Source organism: Bos indicus x Bos taurus, chromosome 6, assembly GCF_003369695.1.
Source record: "Bos indicus x Bos taurus breed Angus x Brahman F1 hybrid chromosome 6, Bos_hybrid_MaternalHap_v2.0, whole genome shotgun sequence".
In the NCBI taxonomy this organism is placed as follows: Eukaryota; Metazoa; Chordata; class Mammalia; order Artiodactyla; family Bovidae; genus Bos; species Bos indicus x Bos taurus.
The window spans coordinates 64,778,630-64,800,733 of record NC_040081.1 but is presented as its reverse complement, the minus strand read 5'-3'; the positions used below and the strand labels follow the sequence as shown (position 1 = coordinate 64,800,733).

General features: G+C 38.0%; 1 protein-coding gene across 1 annotated transcript in view; it reads left to right on the top strand.

Moving 5' to 3' along the window:
* The first annotated feature begins 16,448 nt into the window (after window positions 1-16,448).
* Window positions 16,449-22,104, top strand: part of GABRG1 (gamma-aminobutyric acid type A receptor gamma1 subunit) — a 93,894-nt gene continuing 88,238 nt past the window's right edge. Inside the window, exon 1 of the mRNA XM_027544411.1 lies at window positions 16,449-17,015. Within this exon, the coding sequence (XP_027400212.1) occupies window positions 16,912-17,015 (104 nt within the window). The 5' untranslated portion in view covers window positions 16,449-16,911. The remainder of the gene's footprint in view (window positions 17,016-22,104) is intronic.

Here is a 22,104-nt window from a genome sequence, read left to right as displayed (position 1 = left end):
CACAACCTATATATCAATGTAGATTCTATTCCTAACAATCTCTCATTTTAAAAAAATCCAACAAAACTATTTACTACTCAATGTTCTGCCTCCTGGAAAAAGATTTTTTCAATTTATTTGGGAGGATATGGAATAATACTTTGTTAAGCTGAAGTTATCTACTTTGGGGTGCCAATTCTACCGAATCATTTGTAAATAAGGCCTGATTTTTTTTTTTTTCAGTCTCTGTTTACTACTCATAGGAAATGCTTAATAAAACTCTAGGTGAAGATTATTTTTTCTTTTATTAAAATTTATTTATTTTTAATTGGAGGATAATTGCATTGGGTTGGTTTCTGCCATACATCAACATGAACCAGTCATAGGTATAAATATACCCCTTCTCTCTTGAACCTCTTTCCTACCTCCTACCCAATCCTAACCCTCTAGGCTGTCACAGAATACCATACTGAGCTCCCTGCATCATTCAGCCAATTCCAACTGGCTATTTTACATAGGGTAATGTATATGTTTTAGTACTACTCTCTCAATTCGTCCCATAATCTCCTTCTGCTACAGTGTCCACAAGCCTGTTCTCTATATCTGCATCTCTATTGCTGCCCTACAAATAGGTTCATCAGTACCATTTTTCTAGATTCCATGTATATGAGTTAACATACGATATTGGTTTTTCCTTTTCTGATTTACTTCACTCTGTATAATAGGGTCTAGGTTCATCCATCTCACTAGAACTGACTTGAATTCACTTATTTTATTGCTGAGTAATATCCCATTGTACATATATACCACAACTTCTTTATCCATTCATTTGTCAGTGGACATCTAGTTTCTTCCATGTCCTGGTATTATAAAGAGTCCTGCAATAAACACTGGGGTAGATGTGTCTTTTAGAACTGTGGTTTTCTCTGGGTATATGCCCAGTAGTAGGATTTCTGGGTCATATGGCAGTTTTATTCCTGGTTTTAAAGAAATCACCATACTTTTATCCATAATGGCTATATTAATTTACATTCTCAGCAGTGCAAGAGGGTTACCTTTTCTCCACATCCTCTCCAGCATTTATTGTTTGTAGATTTCTTGATAATGGCCATCTGAACCTTGTGAGGTGATACCTCATTGTAGTTTTGATTTTCACTTCTCTAATCACAAGGGATGTTAATTAAGCTGGAATCAAGATTGCCAGGAGAAATATCAACAACCTGAGATAGGCAGAAAATGAAGAGGAACTAAAGAGCCTCTTGATAAAGGTGAAAGAAGAGTGAAAAATCTGGCCTAAAACTCAACATTCAAAACACTAAGATCATGGCATCCTGTCCTGTCATTTCATGGCAAATAGAAGGGGAAAAAGTGGAAACAGTGACAGATTTATTTTCTTGGGCTCCAAAATCACTGTGAATGGTTACTGCAGCCAGGAAATTTTAAAGACATGTGCACCTTGGAAGAAAGCTATTGACAAACCTAGACAGTATATTAAAAAGCAGAGACATCACTTTGCTGACAAAGGTCCATATAATCTAAGCTATGGTTTTCCCAGTAGTCATGTACAGATGAAAGTTTGACTGTAAAGAAGGCTGAGCACACACACAAAAAATGATAATTCTGAATTTTGGTGCTGCAGAACAACTCTTAAATGTCCCTTGGATCGCACGGTGATCAAACCAGTCATCCTGAGGAAGGTCAACCCTGAATATTCATTTGAAGGACTAAAGCTGAAGCTGAAGCTCCAGTACTTGGCCACCTGATGCAAAGAACTGACTCATTGAAAAATATCTTGATGCTGGGAAAGATTGAGGGCAGGAGGTGAAGGGCACGACAGAGGATGAGATGGCCAGATGGCATCACCGACTCAATGGACATTAGTTTGAACAAGCTCTAGGAGATAGTGAAGGACAGGGAAGCTTGGTGTATTGCAGTCCACGGGGTTACAGAGTTGGTCATAATTTAGTGACTGAATAAAAACAACAAAGTGAGGCTGAGCATGAAGACTGAGAGGGACACAAAGGAGCTAGGGAATAAGGGGCATAGACATCTTAGCCATTTGCTTGTATGTCTTAATCTATGCCTTCAGGCCTCGTTTAAGCCTGATCTCTTATGTGTTGCTATCATTTGACTGTGGACTTCTGTCCATGCTGACAGTACCAGTTCATGAAGGGTAACTCAGCTTGTAGGGTAACTTGGTGGCTTATGGTAAGTGTTCAATCTCTATTAGAGACCTGTAGCAAGCCAGAATTTATCTCTTCAAAGGAGAATATTAATCTGAAGAGGATGGTACAGCTTTGCTCTAAAATTTTAAAAGTCTGCTTTGTGTTTCACCAACAGAAGTCTGTTCATAAATGCCATACAGTATCCCTATCTGCTAAAATCCTTTCAGACATAATTGGATTAGCATTCACTTTTGGCCAAGTGGTAGAGGCTCTTGTGCAGTAGTCTAAATCTATTGCAGAGTTTTCTATGTTTTTAAGTCCTAATAAAAATAATAAAATCCTTAATAAAAACAGATACTCTAAAGTTACTTGGTAAATGGGCTGGAGAAATAAACCTAAACAAGGGATATGTTGCTTCTAAAATCCAAAGAGACAGTATGTTCCTTCTTTCATAATAGAAAGGACTTGATGCATGAAGTTTTCCTTCACCTTCACAGGAATATCTCCATGCCCAGGTCATTGAACCCCTAGTAATTTCATCAAGGTGTAAATAAGGCCCCTCATTTTTGTGGAATTCTTTTCCCACATTTTAGTATGCATGTGTCTTATCAAGGTGTCTAGAGTAGTTCCTTCTTGTTCACCAGATCCAGTCAGAATGGTGTCTTCAATTTAATGAAAAAATATGATATCTTATACAATAAGGGCTTCCCTGGTGGCTCAGATGGTAAGGAAACTGCCTGCAATTCTGGAGTGCTGGGTTTGATACCTGGGTCAGGAAGATGCCCTGATGACGGGAATGGCTACCCACTCCAGTATTCTTGTCTGGAGAATTCCATGGACAGAAGATCCTGGCAGGCTACAGTCCATGGGGTCACAAATAGTCAGGCATGACTGGGCAACTAGCACACACAGAAGCTCTCTTTTGACTAGGTTATGTCACTGGGCTGGATGTTTGATTTGGCCCTGAGGTGAGTCAGCAACAGTGTATTCTGACTCTCTGGTCTGAAAGTAAACTTCTACTGAGTTTCACCACTGATCTATTTTCTACACACCAGTTATGAGGAGATTCACTCCAGCAATAAAATCACATCTAGGAAAAGAGCTGAAATTGGAATCATTACCCAATTAGATTTTTGCTAATCCACTCTTTTCTCTTATATCCATTTGCTTTATGAATAAGCCAAACAGATAAGCTAAATTTCTATTTAGTAAGAAGCACCACTCTGTCTTCTTTTATGTCTTTGATGTGGCAGAGATGTGGTATTGCATTATTCTGTGACTTTTAATTGAGCTTTTTCCCCACAGGTCACAGAATTAATCCACTATTCTGCTGCTGCTGCTGCTAAGTCGCTTCAGTCATGTCCGACTCTGTGCAACCTCATAGACGGCAGCCCAACAGGCTCCCCTATCCCTGGGATTCTCCAGGCAAGAATACTGGAGGGGGTTACCATTTCCTTCTCCAATGCATGACAGTGAAAGTGAAGTCGCTCAGTCATGTCCTACTCTTAGTGACCCCATGGACTGCAGCCCACCAGGCTCCTCCATCCATGGGATTTTCCAGGCAAGAATACTGGAGTGGGGTGCCATTGCCTTCTCCAATATTCTACCAGTTGCTAAGTATGTGCCTCCCAACTATGTATAACTGGGAAAAAAACCACATGATATGTTAAGGTGCACGTAGGCCTATTTTGGGAGTATCCCAAACTATAAATGATCTTATATCTATTGATGCCTACTGTGGCTACCTTGGACCATGGTGGCATTTGGGGTCTCCAGTAATTGCTGTAAGTTAGAACGAGGGCCTTATAGTCTCAAGGAATCTGGTTATTCAGCTTCTATAGTCACTCTGATAAACGGTGGCAGGACTTCTTTGAGGAAGGCCAGGACATAAATTTATAGAATTAATTTTTGTATGTGTATCTATAAACTTCTTTAAGCAAATCTCACCTCCCCTTCATTAAGAGGCCCTAGATTCAAAACTAGAAACTGGTTTGAGGGACTTGAACTCTTTTGTGATAATCCACATCACATCTTCACTGGACCTAGTGACTTTTTGATTATACAAATCAATAAGATTCTATAGGCTGATCATCTACTTCAGTTCCAAGGACACCGATACCATTTAGCTAACAGTACAGATCTCTGTGGAGCTTTCCAGGTGGCTCAGTAGTAAAGAACACGCCTGCCAAGCAGAAGACATGGGTTCGATCCCTAGGTCAGGAAGATACTCTGGAGAAGGAAATGGCCACCCACTCCAGCATTCTTTTTTTTTTTTTTAACTTTACAATATTGTATTGGTTTTGCCATATATCAAAATGAATCCGCCACAGGTCTACATGTGTTCCCCATCCTGAACCCTCCTTCCTCTTCCCTCTCCATACCATCCCTCTGGGTCGTCCCAGTGCACCAGCCCCAAGCATCCAGTATCATGCATCGAACCTGGACTGGAGACTCATTTCATGTATGATATTATACATGTTTCAGTGCCCTTCTCCCAAATCATCCCGCCCTCTCCCTCTCCCACAGAGTCCAAAAGACTGTTCTATACATCTGTGTCTCTTTTGCTGTCTCACATATAGGGTTATCATTACCATCTTTCTAAATTCCATATATATGCGTTAGAATACTGTACTGGTGTTTTTCTTTCTGGCTTACTTCACTCTGTATAATAGGCTCCAGTTTCATCCACCTCATTAGAACTGATTCAAATGTATTCTTTTTAATGGCTGAGTAATATTCCATTGTGTATATGTACCACAGCTTTCTTATCCATTCATCTGCTGATGGACATTTAGGTTGCTTCCATGTCCTGGCTATTATAAACCGTGCTGTGATGAACATTGGGGTACACGTGTCTCTTTCAATTCTGGTTTCCTCAGTGTGTATGCCCAGCAGTGGGATTGCTAGATCATAAGGCAGTTCTATTTCCAGTTTTTTAAGGAATCTCCACACTGTTCTCCATAGTGTCTGTACTAGTTTGCATTCCCACCAACAGTGTAAGAGGGTTCCCTTTTCTCCTCACCCTCTCCAGCATTTATTGCTTGTAGACTTTTGGATCGCAGCCTTTCTGACTGGCGTGAAATGGTACCTCATAGTGGTTTCGATTTGCATTTCTCTGATAATGAGTGATGTTGAGCATCTTTTCATGTGTTTGTGAGCCATCTGTATGTCTTCTTTGGAGAAATGTCTATTTAGTTCTTTGGCCCATTTTTTGATGGGGTCGTTTCTTTTTCTGGAATTGAGCTGTAGGAGTTGCTTGTATATTTTTGAGATTAGTTGTTTGTCGGTTGCTTCATTTGCTATTATTTTCTCCCATTCTGAAAGCTGTCTTTTCACCTTGCTTATAATTTCCTTTGTTGTGCAGAAGCTTTTAAGTTTAATTAGATCCCATTTGTTTATTTTTGCTTTTATTTCCAATATTCTGGGAGGTGGGTCATAGAGGATCCTGCTGTGATGTATGTCGGAGAGTGTTTTGCCTATGTTATCCTCTAGGAGTTTTATGGTTTCTGGTCTTACATTTAGATCTTTAATCCATTTTGAGTTTATTTTTGTGTATGGTGTTAGAAAGTGTTCTAGTTTCATTCTTTTGCAAGTGGTTGACCAGTTTTCCCAGCACCACTTGTTAAAGAGATTGTCTTTAATCCATTGTCTATTCCTGCCTCCTTTGTCAAAGATAAGGTGTCCATAGGTGCGTGGATTTATCTCTGGGCTTTCTATTTTGTTCCATTGATCTATATTTCTGTCTTTGTGCCAGTACCATACTGTCTTGATGACTGTGGCTTTGTAGTAGAGCCTGAAGTCAGGCAGGTTGATTCCTCCAGTTCCATTTTTCTTTCTCAAGATTGCTTTGGCTATTCAAGGTTTTTTGTATTTCCATATAAATTGTGAAATTATTTGTTCTAGCTCTCTGAAGAATACCGTTGGTAGCTTGATAGAGATTGCATTGAATCTATAGATTGCTTTGGGTAGTATACTCATTTTCACTATATTGATTCTTCCAATCCATGAACATGGTATATTTCTCCATCTATTAGAGTCCTCTTTGATTTCTTTCACCAGTGTTTTATAGTTTTCTATATATAGGTCTTTAGTTTCTTTAGGTAGATATATTCCTAAATATTTTATTCTTTTGTTGCAATGGTAAATGGAATTGTCCAGTATTCTTGCCTGGAAAATTCCATGGACAAAAGCCTGGTAGGCTACAGTTCTTTGGGTCACAAAAAGTCAGACAAAACTTAGTGACTAAACAGCAACAACAGGAAAGTTCTCTGCGGATCAAACCAGGTTGATTATCATGTTGCCTCTGGTATATATTTCTGTACTGATGCCCACCTTAACCCTGACTATAAGTGTTTTGACTAGGCCCCTGACATTCTAGAATTCTATCAAGCCAATTGAATACATAGAATCCCTGAGCTCCCATTATCCCCACTGAAATGGGGAATCCAGTTTGATGGCAGCATTTCCCACTATTATCTGACCTACAGGTAAGAGACACCCAAGAGGTTCAAGGTGGCTGGAACTTCCCCAGTGAATACATTAAAATTAAGGGAGTATGCTTGGACAAATTTAGAGGCCATTATATTCGAGCTGGTAAGCTGGACAAATCCATATGCTAAAGTCCATTTCTTCTAAAAACTTTGTGAAAGTGAAAGCATTAGTCACTCGGTTGTGTCTGAGTCTTTGTGACCCCATGGACTGTCTGTTGCCTGCCAGGCTCCTTTGTCCATAGAATTCTTCAGGCAAGAATACAGGAGTGGGTTGCCATTCTCTTCTCCAGGTGATCTTCCCAACCCAGGGATAGAACCTGGGTGTCCTGAATTGCACACAGATTCTTTACCATCTGAGCCACCAGAGAAAGCCCTTCTAAAAATTCTGGATACCTACTTTCCAGTACCATGGATATTTTAACTTCATAACTTGTTACTTTTGGGTAAAGGATCAGTCAACCACTGAAGCTAATGTTAGAAACACTTTTGATTAAACATATAGAATCCAGAATCTTCACTTAGTGAATGTACCTATTGCAACACATGTTGACAATTCAGCATTATAATTCTTCTACTCTGATCTAGTCGGCTTAGAATTTATTCTCACAAAGGCTCCCCAGAGTGATTAGGAACAATTCTTTTGGTATGCATGGCATCTGTTCATGGGTCTAAAAGGAGATTTGAGGACTATAAATGGTTTTCTGATACTAACATATAATCACTGCATGCTTCGTTGGACCAAGAGTTACTGTGAGACAAATAAGGGAGTAAATATGCAAGCAGAAGGAGGTTCTCTCTCTGTGGACTATAGTGGCCATATGAAACTATATGATTCTTTAGCTGCTAGTCAAAACCACATAAATAGACATATTGTAGGCTATTAACTAGATGAGTAGCGAGTTAAGTACTAGATAAGGACACATTCAGAGATGCCCTCAGGGCTACTATTTCAATGCCAGTCCTGCTAGCAAGACATTTTTAAAATAAAATATATTGGGCTATATACAAGGTGAATGAGTAATTGATATAATAAAGCTTCATCAAGACCTTTAAGGTTTTCATTAAATGTCAGGCTTTGATATATCTCCAAGTCCTGGATCTCTTCCTGTAAGTGTCTCATATGCTGAACAGGACTGTATTCCTTTGAATCATGGCTGCTTAAGCGTCATTCTTCAAAAGCTCTTTCCCACCTTCGACATTTTTATGGGGTGGGCCTTTAAAGTAAAATATAGAAGGTTTTCATGACAGTGATGCCCTTGTACATAGTCACTAAAATAACAGTGTTGGTTGACCTGAGGTGGGAAAGGGTGTCATGGCAGATATATAAATTATCTTCTTTAAAGAAGAAATCATGGTTCATCTGTCATGCTGAAGACAATATCACATAGTAGTTCAAATGTGGGCTCTGAATGCTGACTCCCTGGATTCAAATCCGAATTCTGTCAATTACTTGCTGTCTGACATGAATAGGTACTAAATCTACTAGATCAATTTCCTTATCTGTAAAATAAAGGAATTACAATAGTAACTGTCTCACAGAAATGTTTCAGGCTTTTAATAAATTAAGATGTCCAAATAAAGAATTCCAATAATAATTGGAATAATTGAAAACCTTGAGGATTAAAAAATGGTGAACTCTTGACATTTCTTTGTCATTTCATATTTCTTTGTCATATCTTCTTTAATTACTGTCATTTGGTACTGATCATCAAAGAATAACAGTGATACTACTGTTGTCTGATATTATTAGTAACATAACTAATATTTCTACATTATTTGTTTATTAAAAGTTATAATAAGATTATTGTATTTGATCTTCATACCAATTTTTTAGGGGTTTTCATTTTCACTTTGTAATTGAGAAATCTGAGGTTCAGAGAGATGTTGTGTTTTGCCAAAGGTCACGAAAATAATTAGTGTAGACAGGATTTAAATTTATGTAAGCTGACTCCTGATGCAAAGAGCTGACTCGTTTGAAAAGACCCTGAAGGTGGGAAAGATTGAGGGCAGGAGGAGAAGGGGACAACAGAGGATGAGATGGTTGGATGACATCACCTACTCAATGGACATGGGTTTGGGTGGACTCCAGGAGTTGGTGATGGACAGGGAGGCCTGGCGTGCTGCGGTTCATGAGGTTGCAAAGAGTCGGACATGACTGAGTGACTGAACTGACTGAAGGTGACTCTACACACCTTACTTTTACAAGTGTAATTTAATCATATACTTTATGATGTTAACAAGAGTTTACCCTCCTGATTCCAAATCTTAGCCATATATTGAGGTCTATAATGTGCTCGGCATTTTTGTATTATCTAATACTAGTACATCAACTCTGCAAACTTCATATTGATATCCTGTACATTTTTTTTATAGAGAATAAATGTAAGCTTACAGAAATGAAGTATGCTGCTCAAAGTTTTAGAGACAGTGAATGTAGAAATGTACTTCATTTCTTCATTCAACAAATGGATATGATGGGGGCAGAATCACAGACATTGGGGACGATGTACAAAAGGGGAAAAAAAAAAGCCAAAATCTCTTGTCATCAAGGAGCTACAGTGTAGATAAGAGGTAAAAATTAAACAAAAGGGAATTTATGTATTTCAGTGCTACTCTCTCAATGTGTCCCGCCCTTTCATTCCCCTGCTGTGACCACCAGCCCATCCTCTACGTCTGTGTGCCTAAGTTCCTGCCCTGCAAATAGGTGAGCCCTGGCAGAGTGGGGTAGAGGGAGGGGATGGGACGAATTTAGAGAGTAGCATGGACATAAACACACTACCATGGGAGAAATAGACGGCTAGTGGGAAGTTGCTATAAAACACAGGGAGCTCAGCTCAGTGTTCTCTGGCAACCTAGAGGGGTGAGATGGGGAAGAGGGTGGGAGAGGGGCTCAAGAGGGAGGGGATGATTATATAGTTATAGCTGGTTCAGGTTGTTTTACAGCAGAAACCAACACAACATTGTAAAGCAATTATTCTCCAATTAAAAATAATTTTTTTAAAGAGTCAAAAATAATTGATTGTGAAAAATATATTTAAGAATGAAAAATATATCATTCATTTATTAAAGCTCAATAAAATGTAAGCTCCATGACAGCATGAATCTCTGTTTTATTCATTATGATATGTTCACTATATCAAAGGATGCGTAAAACCTTAAATATATCAAACAATGCTTAAAACTTTGGTGCTCTATGACTATTTCTTGAATTAAATAAATCAGTGAGTTATACTTCAAGTGTCAGAAAGGAAAAGTACTGAATGCTACTAGATGGCATAACAGAGGACATAATTTAAATTTGGAAATTGGGGCTTCTTTGAGAATGTGCCATTTAAGCTGAGACTGAAAAGAGGGTAATGGAATAGCCAGATATAGGGTGAAGTGTGAGGTGGAGTGACCAAGATAAAGGGAAAACATTTGTAAAGCCCAAAATTAACAGTGAGTTTTGGCAATGGGAAAAACAAAAAAAGTAAGTTCATTCTGGTAGGAACACATTGAGAGAAGGGAAGAACTGAAAAGATGGTGCAGGGGAGAGATGTAGGGACCAGAAGCTGGAGGGTCTCAAAGTCCAGGATAAAACTTTGCCTTTTGTCCTAAGTACAACAGGAAAATCACTGAATGTATAAGAAAAACATTATCAGATTTCTACTTTAAAATTACCATTCAGCTAGTTATATAATGAGTAATTTAGGAGTAGGCAAGGTTGAAAATGGTAGGCACTTAGTCCATGTAACTGATGATGGCTGCTTGGATTAATTGGCAGGAGAACTAGTTGGATTATGATAATAACAATAGCAATAGTAATAATTGTTAAGATTGAGCACTTACTATATGCCAAGCATTATTCTAAGAGCCTTATGCAAATTGACTAACTTAATTTTCACATCAATCTAATGCAAATTAAGACACTGAAAAATGAGTAAACTTCCTATTCTTACACAATTAGTAGCAGAGGATCTTGAGTTTGAACCCAGGCTATTTTATATATGAGACCATGGCCACTGCAATCTATTTACATTGGTTGATGGGAGATACAGGCTTCCTAGGTGGTGCTGGTGGCAAAGAATCTGCCTGCTAATGCAGGAGATGTAAGAAAGGTGGGTTTGATCCTTGAATAGGGATGATCCCCTGGAAGAGGGCATGGCAACCCACTCCAGTATTCTTGCCTGGAGAATCCCCATGGATAGAGGAGCATGGCAGGCTCAATTCATAGGGTTGCAAAGAGTTGGACACGGCTGAAGTGACTTAGCACACACTCACGTGCGACTGGAAATATGCTTTGCAAATATTGAAGTATTAATGACAGGTTAGACAATACACATATCTAGAAAAAATGTGAGGTTTCTCATTTGACTACCTGGCTGGGATTGATTTGATATATGTATCTATGGCCCAATAGAAATTCTTGGATTTTAAATTTGAGGGGATACACTTCAGGTTTTAAAATTATATAAATAGCTTGGGAAATAGATGAGTTTACTCAATGTGAAAGTGTGATGCAAAAAAGAAAAGAAGTTGAACTCATATTTGAGGAACTCAGAAATATTGGGGTCAGGTAGAATAAGCATGCAAAGAAGCCTAAAATAAATCAGCTAAAGGATGTAAAAAACAAACAAACCAGGAAAGCATGGTATCATGATGCCAAGTGTTTTGAGAAAGAGAATAAACTGGATCCAATGGAAATGAAATACAAGGTGAATGTGGGAAACTTCTACTGAATTTAGCAACCTGGAGCCATCAGTGTCATGGCGCAGAGGCCAGACCACAAAGCTTGGTGAGTGAATGCGTGGTGACAAAATAGAGAAGAATGGTTATTAGTGGGAGTAAGGAATAGGCATAAAAAACAGAGGAGGTAATAAGGTTAATGTAGTACATGTACAAAGTTTAACGGTCTACATGGACGTATTTGGACTTCCCTTGTGGCTCAGTTGATAAATAATCTGCCTGCAATGTAGGAGACCTGGGTTCAACTTCCTGGGTTGGGAAGATACCCTGGAGAAGGGAAAGGCTGGCTACCCACTCCAGTATTCTAGCCTGGAGAATTCCATGGACTGTATAGTCCATAGGGTGGCAAAGAGTCGGACACAACTGAGTGACTTTCACTTTCACTTTTACGGACATATTTGCATACTGAGAGGAAATCAGCTAGAAAAGAAAGCATGGAAGATACGAGAAAGAATAGTGATAACCAGTGGCAAAAGGTTATTGGAAACTACAATATATAAACCAAAAAATGGGATGGATTTAGAAGCTTTAAATCCATGGCTACCTGCCACCAATGATCAGTATTTCCTCTCTTGGCTGTACTTCAGAGGCCAGGTACAGGATTAAGGAGATTGAACAGATTGACAAAGAAAGGGTGTGTACTTTCAGTTTTGTGAAATTTCTGTATGCTGGCCCTCTCTTCTGTTTGATTTAAATAATAATCTTATTGCATAAATTAAAGTGCCTGAGTGTGTTAAGATTTATCATGGCAATATGTAAATGAGAAAAATAATTAATTCCCATGGTGTGATAAGAAGGAATAAGTCAAGCAACAAGCTCTGGATTTTGTCTAATTAGAGATGGGCACTTGGAACCTATGCTGTTGAAAGAGGTCCCATAATGGCTCCAGAAATTTATAGAAGGATTAAAGCCATGCATGTGTTTATTTATTCTCTGAACACTTATTTTCATTCTATAGATATTTATCAAGTACCTACTACTTACTAGCCATTGCTTTGGACAAAAGGAGTGAGTGATGAACACAAATGAAATCTTTGATTTCATGGAGTTAAATTCTAAGGAGAGAAATGTACTGATAGAATAGATATATGATACTAAAGATAGATAAACTACAATAATATTAAATATATATATAATAACAGGTCTAGGAAGTACTAGAAATCTTTTATATGTAAAATCTAAAAACACAGAATTAATAATTTGGGTAGAAATACAGATAGCTTTGGCACATTTAGAAAAATGTGTTATGTTCTGTGATACAAATATGAAATGGTTACTTTAAGCTGTGAGAGTATTATATACATCTATAATGCAGAACCATTAAGAATAATGCCTGGTGACACAGCAAACACTCAATTAACATTAACTATTATTGGATGACAGAACTGTACCACAGACTAGCAAGTAGTGAACAATCAATAAAGACTCCCTGGAGAAAAATAACACTTAAACATTCTCGAAGAATAATGAGAGACTAGGCAGATGAAGAAGAAGGAAGGGCCCCATAAGCTGAAGGAATAGCATATGACAGGACAAAACAAACACAAAATTATGATATTGAATGATAAGTTTAGGAAGCTACAATTACAGTTTTAACTGTATAGAATTTGTGGCCATCAGAAGAAAAGTGTTATCAGGAGAACTGGACATGACTCCAATTGTCTTCTTGCTCTGGAGAAGCCAGTTTTCAGGACAATGTTGAGGGTAGGATGAGAACATCAGTGTTCTTCTGATCTTCTCCATAGTCCCCTAAGACTGAAAATTCTAGGAATACTGCTTTGTGCCAGATTCTATACCAACTGCTGGAGTAAGCAAATTATATTTGAAATCCACTCTCAACAAGTAAATGACAGTGACAAATAACATTTTTTGAGTAATCTCTATTATCCACATACTGTTCAAAGCAATCCCCTTGTGTTCATCCATTTGATCTTTAAAACAACTCAATAGACTAAAAATTCTTATCACCTTTTTATAGATGAAGAAAGCAAGGCAAGAAGTTGTAAGTCTTATTCACTACTGTATTCTTAATGTCAGGTACAGTGTCTGACATCAAAATTTATTCACAAATATTTCAATGAACATATTAACAACAGACAGGTGAATCATTTGGAAATCTAGCTTTCCTAGGGCCAGAATTGCACATTCATAATCAGGTCACTGTCTCACTAGTCATTTTGTGGGACGATTATCAGATTATATTTTTCAAACATTTTGACACATAAGAAGCTCCAGAGATTCTTGCTAAAAATTCTAATTCATTTGGTCTGGGTAGAAGCCCATGTCTTCACATTGTAAGGAGATACTCCAAACATTTTATTCTAATGTACAAATATTCATTTTAGTCTAATATTTGGATACATTTTTAAAAATTGCTGTGAAATATCAGTTTATAGTCATTACAACTAGATATGAGATTAATGAATAATGGTTATGGCTCAGCTGGTCAAAAGAAGGGCTTCCCAGGTGGCACCAGTGGTAAAGAATTTGCTTGCCAATGTAGGAGACCTGAGAGATGTAGGTTTGATCCCTGGGTTGGGAAGATCCCCTGGAGGAGGGCATGGCAACCCACTTCAGTATTCTTGCCTGGAGAATCCCATGCCCAGAGGGGGCTGTCAGGCTGCAGTCCATGCAGTTGCAAAAAGTTGGCCTTGACTAAAGCGGCTTAACATGCACATCAAAGGAAGGAGAAGGGGTATGATGATTTCAATGATAATATTAGGAAATCATCAGCTGCAAGGGAATGAGTCTACTCTTTCTATTTTTATACATAATGCAGGGCTTCTCATCTTTGGTACTATTGACTGTTTGAACGCAATAATTCTTTGCTGTGGGATGGCTCTCTTTTGCATTTTACCACGTGTGGTAGCAACTCTGGACTCTGCTCACTCAATGCCCGTAGCTCACTCCGCCCTCCAAGCTGTGACAACTGAAGATGTCTCCAGACACTGATACATGTCTTATGAGGTAAAGATGCCCAGGTTTGGAAACCACGGCCTTAACGGAAGACAGAGAGTTTTGTCTAGATTCTTCCCTATAGCAGCTTCTGGCCTTCTAATCTAGACTTGTGTAAAACACCTAATCTGTTTCTCCATAAGGCTCCTCTATGACACACTATGGTTGGTTTGATGAGCACCGTTTTCCTTCTTGGCTTTTTTCAGAGCTCACACTGTGTGTCATCCCCAACTCCCACCGCACGTACACACACACACACACACACACACACACACACACACACACAACTGATTCAGTAAATCAAATGAGACAGACTGTCAGGGTCAAGACATGGCTGATATACAAAATCAGGTTCTGGAGGGCACACATCCCTCTAACATAGTTTACAGGGAGTTATAATTAACTATGACAGCAGAATAGGATCCCTTTCCCAGAAGACAAATGTTACAAAAAGGAAAAGAAAAATCAAAGGAAGAGACATAGGAATAAAAAGTCACATGACATTGTTTGAAAGAAAGGATTTAAATAAATTTGAAATATTTCAGCCCCAAATTGGCAAAAATGTGTATTTCAGAAAATACAGAAAATTTCCCAGTTTGGAAATTATTCCAGTCCTTTATCTTTTACAACAATAAACAATGTATAGTAGCCTAAGGATATATCCTTCACCTTTCCTCTCCATTAATATTTTGTAATGGCTCTCAGCATCTTTCAGTTATGCATTAGAACAATAAGAGTAAAATTTTTGATGGGAGAACTTTCAACTACCGTTGTATAAATATATGTAATATCATATTGTTAAATTGATATCATATTGATTATATGCAGAAAACTTACCTAATCTTTGAAAAATGCAAAGAGTACCTAGACAAGTATTTGTTATTCACCACATACTTCTAATAAATTCATTCCTAAGTTTGCTGGCTAACCAGAGCAGTGAATTAGTGTGTACACCCAATGAAACAGTTAAACAGCTATGCAAAGTGCGTTCTTAATTGGCCAGAAAAACAACAACAACTACTACCCAGATTCCTTTTGAAATCAACCTTTAACTGTATTCAATTCTTCTCAAAATTTATTATAATGAAACTATTGTTATTCAAATTATTTAGTATGAGGTACCTTGACTAATGTGGTTTGATGAAAGAGAATAATGCTTAGTAATTAATGGGTAGAAGAAAAATAAGGAAGTCAATACCTATATTCAGAGAAGACTAAAGAGACGAGAACCAAAGAGAGAGGAGAAAAGCCCTTTTTTTTTCACCATCTGTTATTCTGGGCAAGAAAATATCTGTAACCTTGTTACCCCATCCAGTTCCTTTAAGTGATTTCAGAAGCTAGGGTAGCAACAGATACTTATACACATTGTTACCACTACCTTGAACTATTTGCTGGGGTGACAAATACTCTAAGGTAACTCCATGGTAAATTGCAGTTCACCCTTGAATCTGGTCAGTTCCAGGTAGTTGTGAGATGATTAAGGACACAGCCAAAGGCTCCAACCCCACGGGTTTTGCAGGAAGCAGCGATCTGGGAGGGCATAGAGGAGGAAGATGGCTGGGCAGAGCGAGCCTGCTTCCACCGCCACCACTGTCAGCCTGTACAGTTGTTCAGGCTGCCAGAGGCTTTCTAGTTGCCATAGCAACTGTTGGGCTCTGCTGCAAACTCAAAGCAGAGCCTCTGAAGTTAGGTACCAAACACTGGAGCTCAACAAACGCAAAGGGGAGAACAAGGATTACACATGTATTCGATCTACAGCTCCTAGGACTGAAATAATCTCTCTAAAATCGGATTTTTGTTTATGTTTTTGTAAAATGAGATAATTTTTGCCTGGTATTGTTCCTTAGTATCATTTGGTGCCCAGAGCGAGGAGAAGGCAAATCCTCTCACTTGTAACTGCAACGGAAGTGGGGTGGGTAGGAAACGTGATTACGAGGAATGCACCCAGCTGGCTCATTCACTCATACAGTTATATATTTCAACACCTCCCGAGAACATATTTGTGTGGGGCATTATGCCAGGTGCTGGGTCTGAAAAGAAATGAGACACCGCCCCTCGCAAAGTAACAACAGTAATTACCAAAATTAGCAGAACCTTCGCGAGCCTGGGGAAAACCAATTAGGCATGGCAAGCTCCCCACGGATCCCTCTTGGAAGACAGATTCAGAATCCAAACGCGGGAGAGGAGACTCCCGAAATAGAGTCGGTCAGGAGGGAAGGCTAGGGGAAAAGAAGGAAGCCGCCTTTCCCTAGGGAGGGAAATCTGTCGGAGCCACTCAACTGTTTCTCTGAGGCTGCCAGGGAGAAGAGGTTTGTTTTTCTTTTAGGAAGAAAAGAGCCCTTTTCCCTACTGGGCTCGATTTCTAGTAGGGGAAGCTCCGCCTCCTTGGGCTGTTGATTGGCCCAACTTTTTTTCAGCTAATTTCTACCAGCATCCTCTCGGTCTGATTGGCTCGCTTTGCTCAATTCCGCTGGGAGTCGCATCCTACCTGGTTGGGAGGTGTACAGCCTTTCCACAGTCTCCTTTCTGTACTCACCAGTCTGCAGCTGAGGTGGGAGGAAAAGTCCTGGCTGGAGAACTAAGAAAAAGCGATCCCCATGGGTTCTTGGAAAGCTCTTCTCTTCTCCCCTTTTCTTTTGTGGAATCAAAGGAGAGGGGTGAGGTTGATGTTCCTGTTACTGACCGTGCATCTGGGAAACTGGTGAGTAAATTCAAGGACTTCAAACTATTCTCTGTTATCTACCCACTGCCTCCTCGTTTCTCTTTAGAAATCATTCTGGGTTAAATAATTTGCTTTTCCCCGGGCACATTTGGGATATTTTACCATCAGTTTTTTTTTTTTTTTTTAATTAGATCTACTCATTTTCTGTTAGAATGAAATGAGCCTGTGTGTGAAGCACCGAAATTAGCTCAGTTGGTTTTGACTTGAAGCGCAGTGGAAACTAGGAAAGACTCAGTTACTGGAAGTAGGGAGGGGAGGAGAAATGGTTTTGTAACTGCATTTAGTGAATGAATGCCACTGATGAACTTTCTGAATGATTCTTCATTTTAAAGACAAAGTTATTTTAGAAACTTGTTACACAGCATGGGATGTATGATGCTTTTCTATACACTAATATTGCTCTTTCCCTTATCTTTTCTTTTTTGTTATTCTAAAAAAATAAGCAAAGTTTTAGTCAAGAAAGATCATAAATATGGCTAAAAAAATCCATCAGGGTGGCAAGTGTGTTATATTTGTTAGAAATTAATTGTGTATAATTTATTGAGTCAGTTTTGAATGATTTTTATTTTAATTGGCTGTGTACAAGTAAATGAAAGTGTTATGTTGATGTGAATGTCCTGGAATGCATGTGTGCGTGTGTGTGTGTGTGTGTGTGCGCGCGCGCGCGCATGTGTATGACAGAAAAGGAAGGGGGGGGCAGTGTTTAGAACTCAAGAGTAAAATGTAATCACTATAGAGATGGAAACATGCCTTTATAACTACTTGCATCATTGCTAAAATTTATTATGATGATGATTATTTTTAGCATATAGCTAGAGTGCTTTTTTTTTTTTTGCCACTACTGGCCTATAGAACAACTGTATTTTCTCTCCAAAAACAGAGAATAAAGTATGCTAAGTAATACGAGTCTTGCCAGAATATGTTTGACATTGTTTTTTAAATATTACGGTTTTAGTTTTCCCTTAGAAACGTAAATGTTCTGTATGGGCACAAACATACTACGTAATTAATAACTTCTTATATTTAAGTGTGTCATATTGGTTTATTTCTTTGAATCTATTATGAAATTATGAAAGATACCTTGGTAGGCCATATATCAGTGCTCTCCTGCATCTTCATAATATTGCAAATGAATCTGTGTTCTCATAAGTAAAAACAGATTTCCCAGTGGTTTTCTAAAATAGCAACCTGTATGCTCCTTTATCACTCCAAGTGCAAGTTTCTTTTGCAACCTAATAGACAAGCTGCTTACTAAAGGGCATACTGTCTTTCTAAAGAGATGTTTGGTTTTAAATAATATAGTTTCTTCTTGAGGATATTTGCATTATCAAGGTTCCAGAACTCTCTTTCAAGCTGCTCAGAAATAGAGAGTTTTGTGGTAGTGTAGACAGAGATGGACTCTGGCAGTCTGGAGACATGATTCTATGTGTCAAGAGTCCTTAATTTCTCTGAACACAGTGTCTTCATTTAGGAAATGAAGGAGAGTAGTAGATCATTTATGATTTCTTCAAGTTTTCATATACAGTATGTCCAAGATTTGAACCGAAAGAAAATAACTCAGTAGTCGTGTCATTGGCTTTTCTTAGGAGTTTTCAAGAGGGAAATTTTAATTGGGAATGTCATGTACTTTTTTTGCCATTATGGATAAGTGAGAGAGAGACAAATGTGTTAACAGCTAAAGTAGATGAATTATTTTATCATAGTACCAAACAGAATATAAATTTTTCTGGCCAGTGAATAAATACATAGTAAAAAAAAAAATAAAGCTATATGTTGCTGTTGTAATTAGCTCTTGGGGTCTTAATGATGAGAATGTATGTATTCACTTTTCAAAGTCGCTACAGTTGTGATGAACTTTTCATCCTTTTAATATTTAGTTGAAGATAATTGATGTAGACATGTATAAACCACTTATGTTCATATTTTATTCTTGCTGTTTCCTTTTTTGTGAGACCTTCCTAAAGCTAACCACAGATGGTTCTTTCTAAGAATTTTGATGTCTGATGCCAGTTTCTAAATTAAATCTTCAAAGTCACCTATTTTGGAATTTACCAAATTGGAAGCCATTATTTTTCTGTATCTAATCAGAGATAGTAGCTTGTTTCCTCATTAGTTTTCATCAAGAGTATAAAGAAGAGACATTTTATTGATTTTTATATTGCTGAATTATGAAAACCGATCCTGTTGTTGTAGCTAAAACCTGAAGTCACAGTTCCTGTGTTTTATTCTCAGTGAGGCTCTGTGGCATCTTGGCAAGTTGGTTAAAATTTCTCAAGCTTGAGTTGTCTTATTTGTAATGTTGAAAACAACCTCATTTTGATCAGACTTTGTAAAAGAATTGAAAAAGTGGTGTGAGATTTTGGCTGTTCTAAACTAATTTAGTGAGCTTTGACTAAGAAGTTATATTTTGAGAGAGCTCAAGGAAGAGAACTCATTTTTATTTTTAAAAACAATTTCTTAAATCAATAATCATACAATATAGCAATCATTTGCCTAAATGACAATATTCAAGTATAATTGCTTTTAAAATATATTATTTTCAAATAATTTTAGTAATATATTTTGTGGAGATGATAATACATGGTTTTTCTTTAGACATTTAGATTTTTTGCTTCATTCTCTAATAAAATATGGGTGCAAACTTACAGACAAAATGACTAATAATGTTCTATAACAATTAGATATTTTAAGAAGAAATGAGAGACAAAATAATTTTGAAGCTAAAATGCAAATGCATAATTAATAAATCCCCTATTTATAGAGTCTTTCAAGTATACTCTTCTTCCCTTTTATCCCATTATATAGTATGAGACACATTTTTGGTTAAGCAGCAAAAGGAATGTCTGATTTTTCATTTAAAAATGAAATAGACATATCTGGTGTTATATATTTATATACAGGTGATTAAGATTTATATAAGAAAATAATAATGACGATGGGGTCCCAAACAAGAGGAGGCAAAGCAGGGTGGAAAACTGAAAAAAAAAAAATCGGCTCTTGAGATATTATTAAAATATGATAAAATGACAGCCACAGGCCTCTAGAGATTAATTCACATATATGCATGCTACCAACTGAGAATCCTGGACCTGATCATTAGATATAACACTAGTTTCAGCTACACCCCTTCCCACTAGGGTGATTTCAGACAAATCTTTGAGCAGAGTCCTCATTTGTGAAAAGCAGAAATGACATCTACGTTTCAAGCTTGTTTCAAGACCAAGAAAGAAAATTTGTGCAAAGTAATGTCACCTAAATTTTTAACTCAAATGACATAACAGATATTCTCAGAATCACAGTAACTCTAGAATTATTTATTCTAGTTAAAGTCAAGCTCTTTGAATTATTGTGCATTATTATTAAATATCTTAAAATGAACTGAACTATGAAACTACTTTTCATATTATTAAATCTCTTTTGAATTAGAGATACCATAAAGCCATCAGAAACGTCCCTGATGGCTGAGATGGTAAAGAATCCACCTGCATTTCAGGAGACTGGGTGGGGAAGATCCGCTGGAGAATGGAATGGCTATCCACTCCAATATTGTTGCCTGGAGAATTCAACAGACAGGAGCCTGATGGGCTACAGTTCATGGGATCACAAAGTAGGACACTACTGAGTGACTAACACTTTCACATTTTCAGTTTTAAATTATGAGAAATATCAGTCTTTCATTCAACAAATATTTACTGAATACCAGCTATGTTCTACACAGTACAACTTGCTGGTTTACAGTGGTGAATAAACTAGACATGAGTACTAAACATATGGACAGTACTTGTGTCCAGTGTTTTACATGAGTACTACTGTTATACTCACTGCTAAGGCTGAGATTTATGATATTACTCAAAGGGAAACATCTTGTAGTCAGAATAAGGAAAAATACCTTAACTCCAAAGATAAACAGAGGGGTCTAAATTTTTAAGGTTCAGTTCAGTTCAGTTCAGTTGCTCAGTCATGTCTGACTATTTGCGACCCCATGAATTGCAGCACGCCAGGCCTCCCTGTCCGTTACCAGCTCTCGGAGTTCACTCAAACTCATGTCCATCGAGTCGGTGATGCCATCCTGCCATCTTATCCTCTGTCATCCCCTTTTCCTCCTGCCCACAATCCCTCCCAGCATCAGAGTCTTTTCCAATGAGTCAACTGTTTGCATGAGGTGGCCAAAGTATTGGAGTTTCATAATGCTCAAAATTCTCCAAGCCAGGCTTCAGCAATACGTGAACCATGAACTTCCAGATGTTCAAGCTGGTTTTAGAAAAGGCAGAGGAACCAGAGATCAAATTGCCAACATCTTCTGGATCATGTAAAAAGCAAGAGAGTCCCAGAAAAACATCTATTTCTGCTTTATTGACTATGCCAAAGCCTTTGACTGTGTGGCTCACAATAAACTGTGGAAAATTCTGAGAGATGGGAATACCAGACCACCTGACCTGCCTCTTGAGAAACTGGTATGCAGGTCAGGAAGCAACAGTTAGAACTGGACATGGAACAACAGACTGGTTCCAAATAGGAAAAGGAATATGTCAAGGCTGTATATTGTTACCCTGCTTATTTTTTAAGGCTGGAGGGTACTAATAGAAAATATCACAGTCAAGGCAAGAAAATTAGAACACCATAAGATTACTCATTGACAATACCAGAAAACCATGGGGGAAATGTCTCCAAAATAAAGAGACAGTTCAACCTAGAATGTTACTTAGTGGAACTACAATCAAGCATGAAGGGAAAATAAAGATTAGATACCATTATTCTCCCAAATTTACAGATGGAAAAATCAGGGCACATCAATTTTTAGGAACTCACTAAAGATGCCAGATAGCTCAGTGGTAAACAATTCTCCTGCAATGCTGGTGACATAGGATGGATCCTGTGTCTGAAAGATCCCCTGAAGGAGGAAATAGCAACCCACTCCAGTATTCTTGCTTGGAAAATCCCATGGAGAGAGAAGCCTGGCTAGCTACAGTCCATGGGTTCACAAAAGAGTTTGACACAACTACATAGCTAAATTCAGTTCAGTTCAGTTCAGTTCATTCGCTTAGTCATGTCCATCTTTTTGCAACCC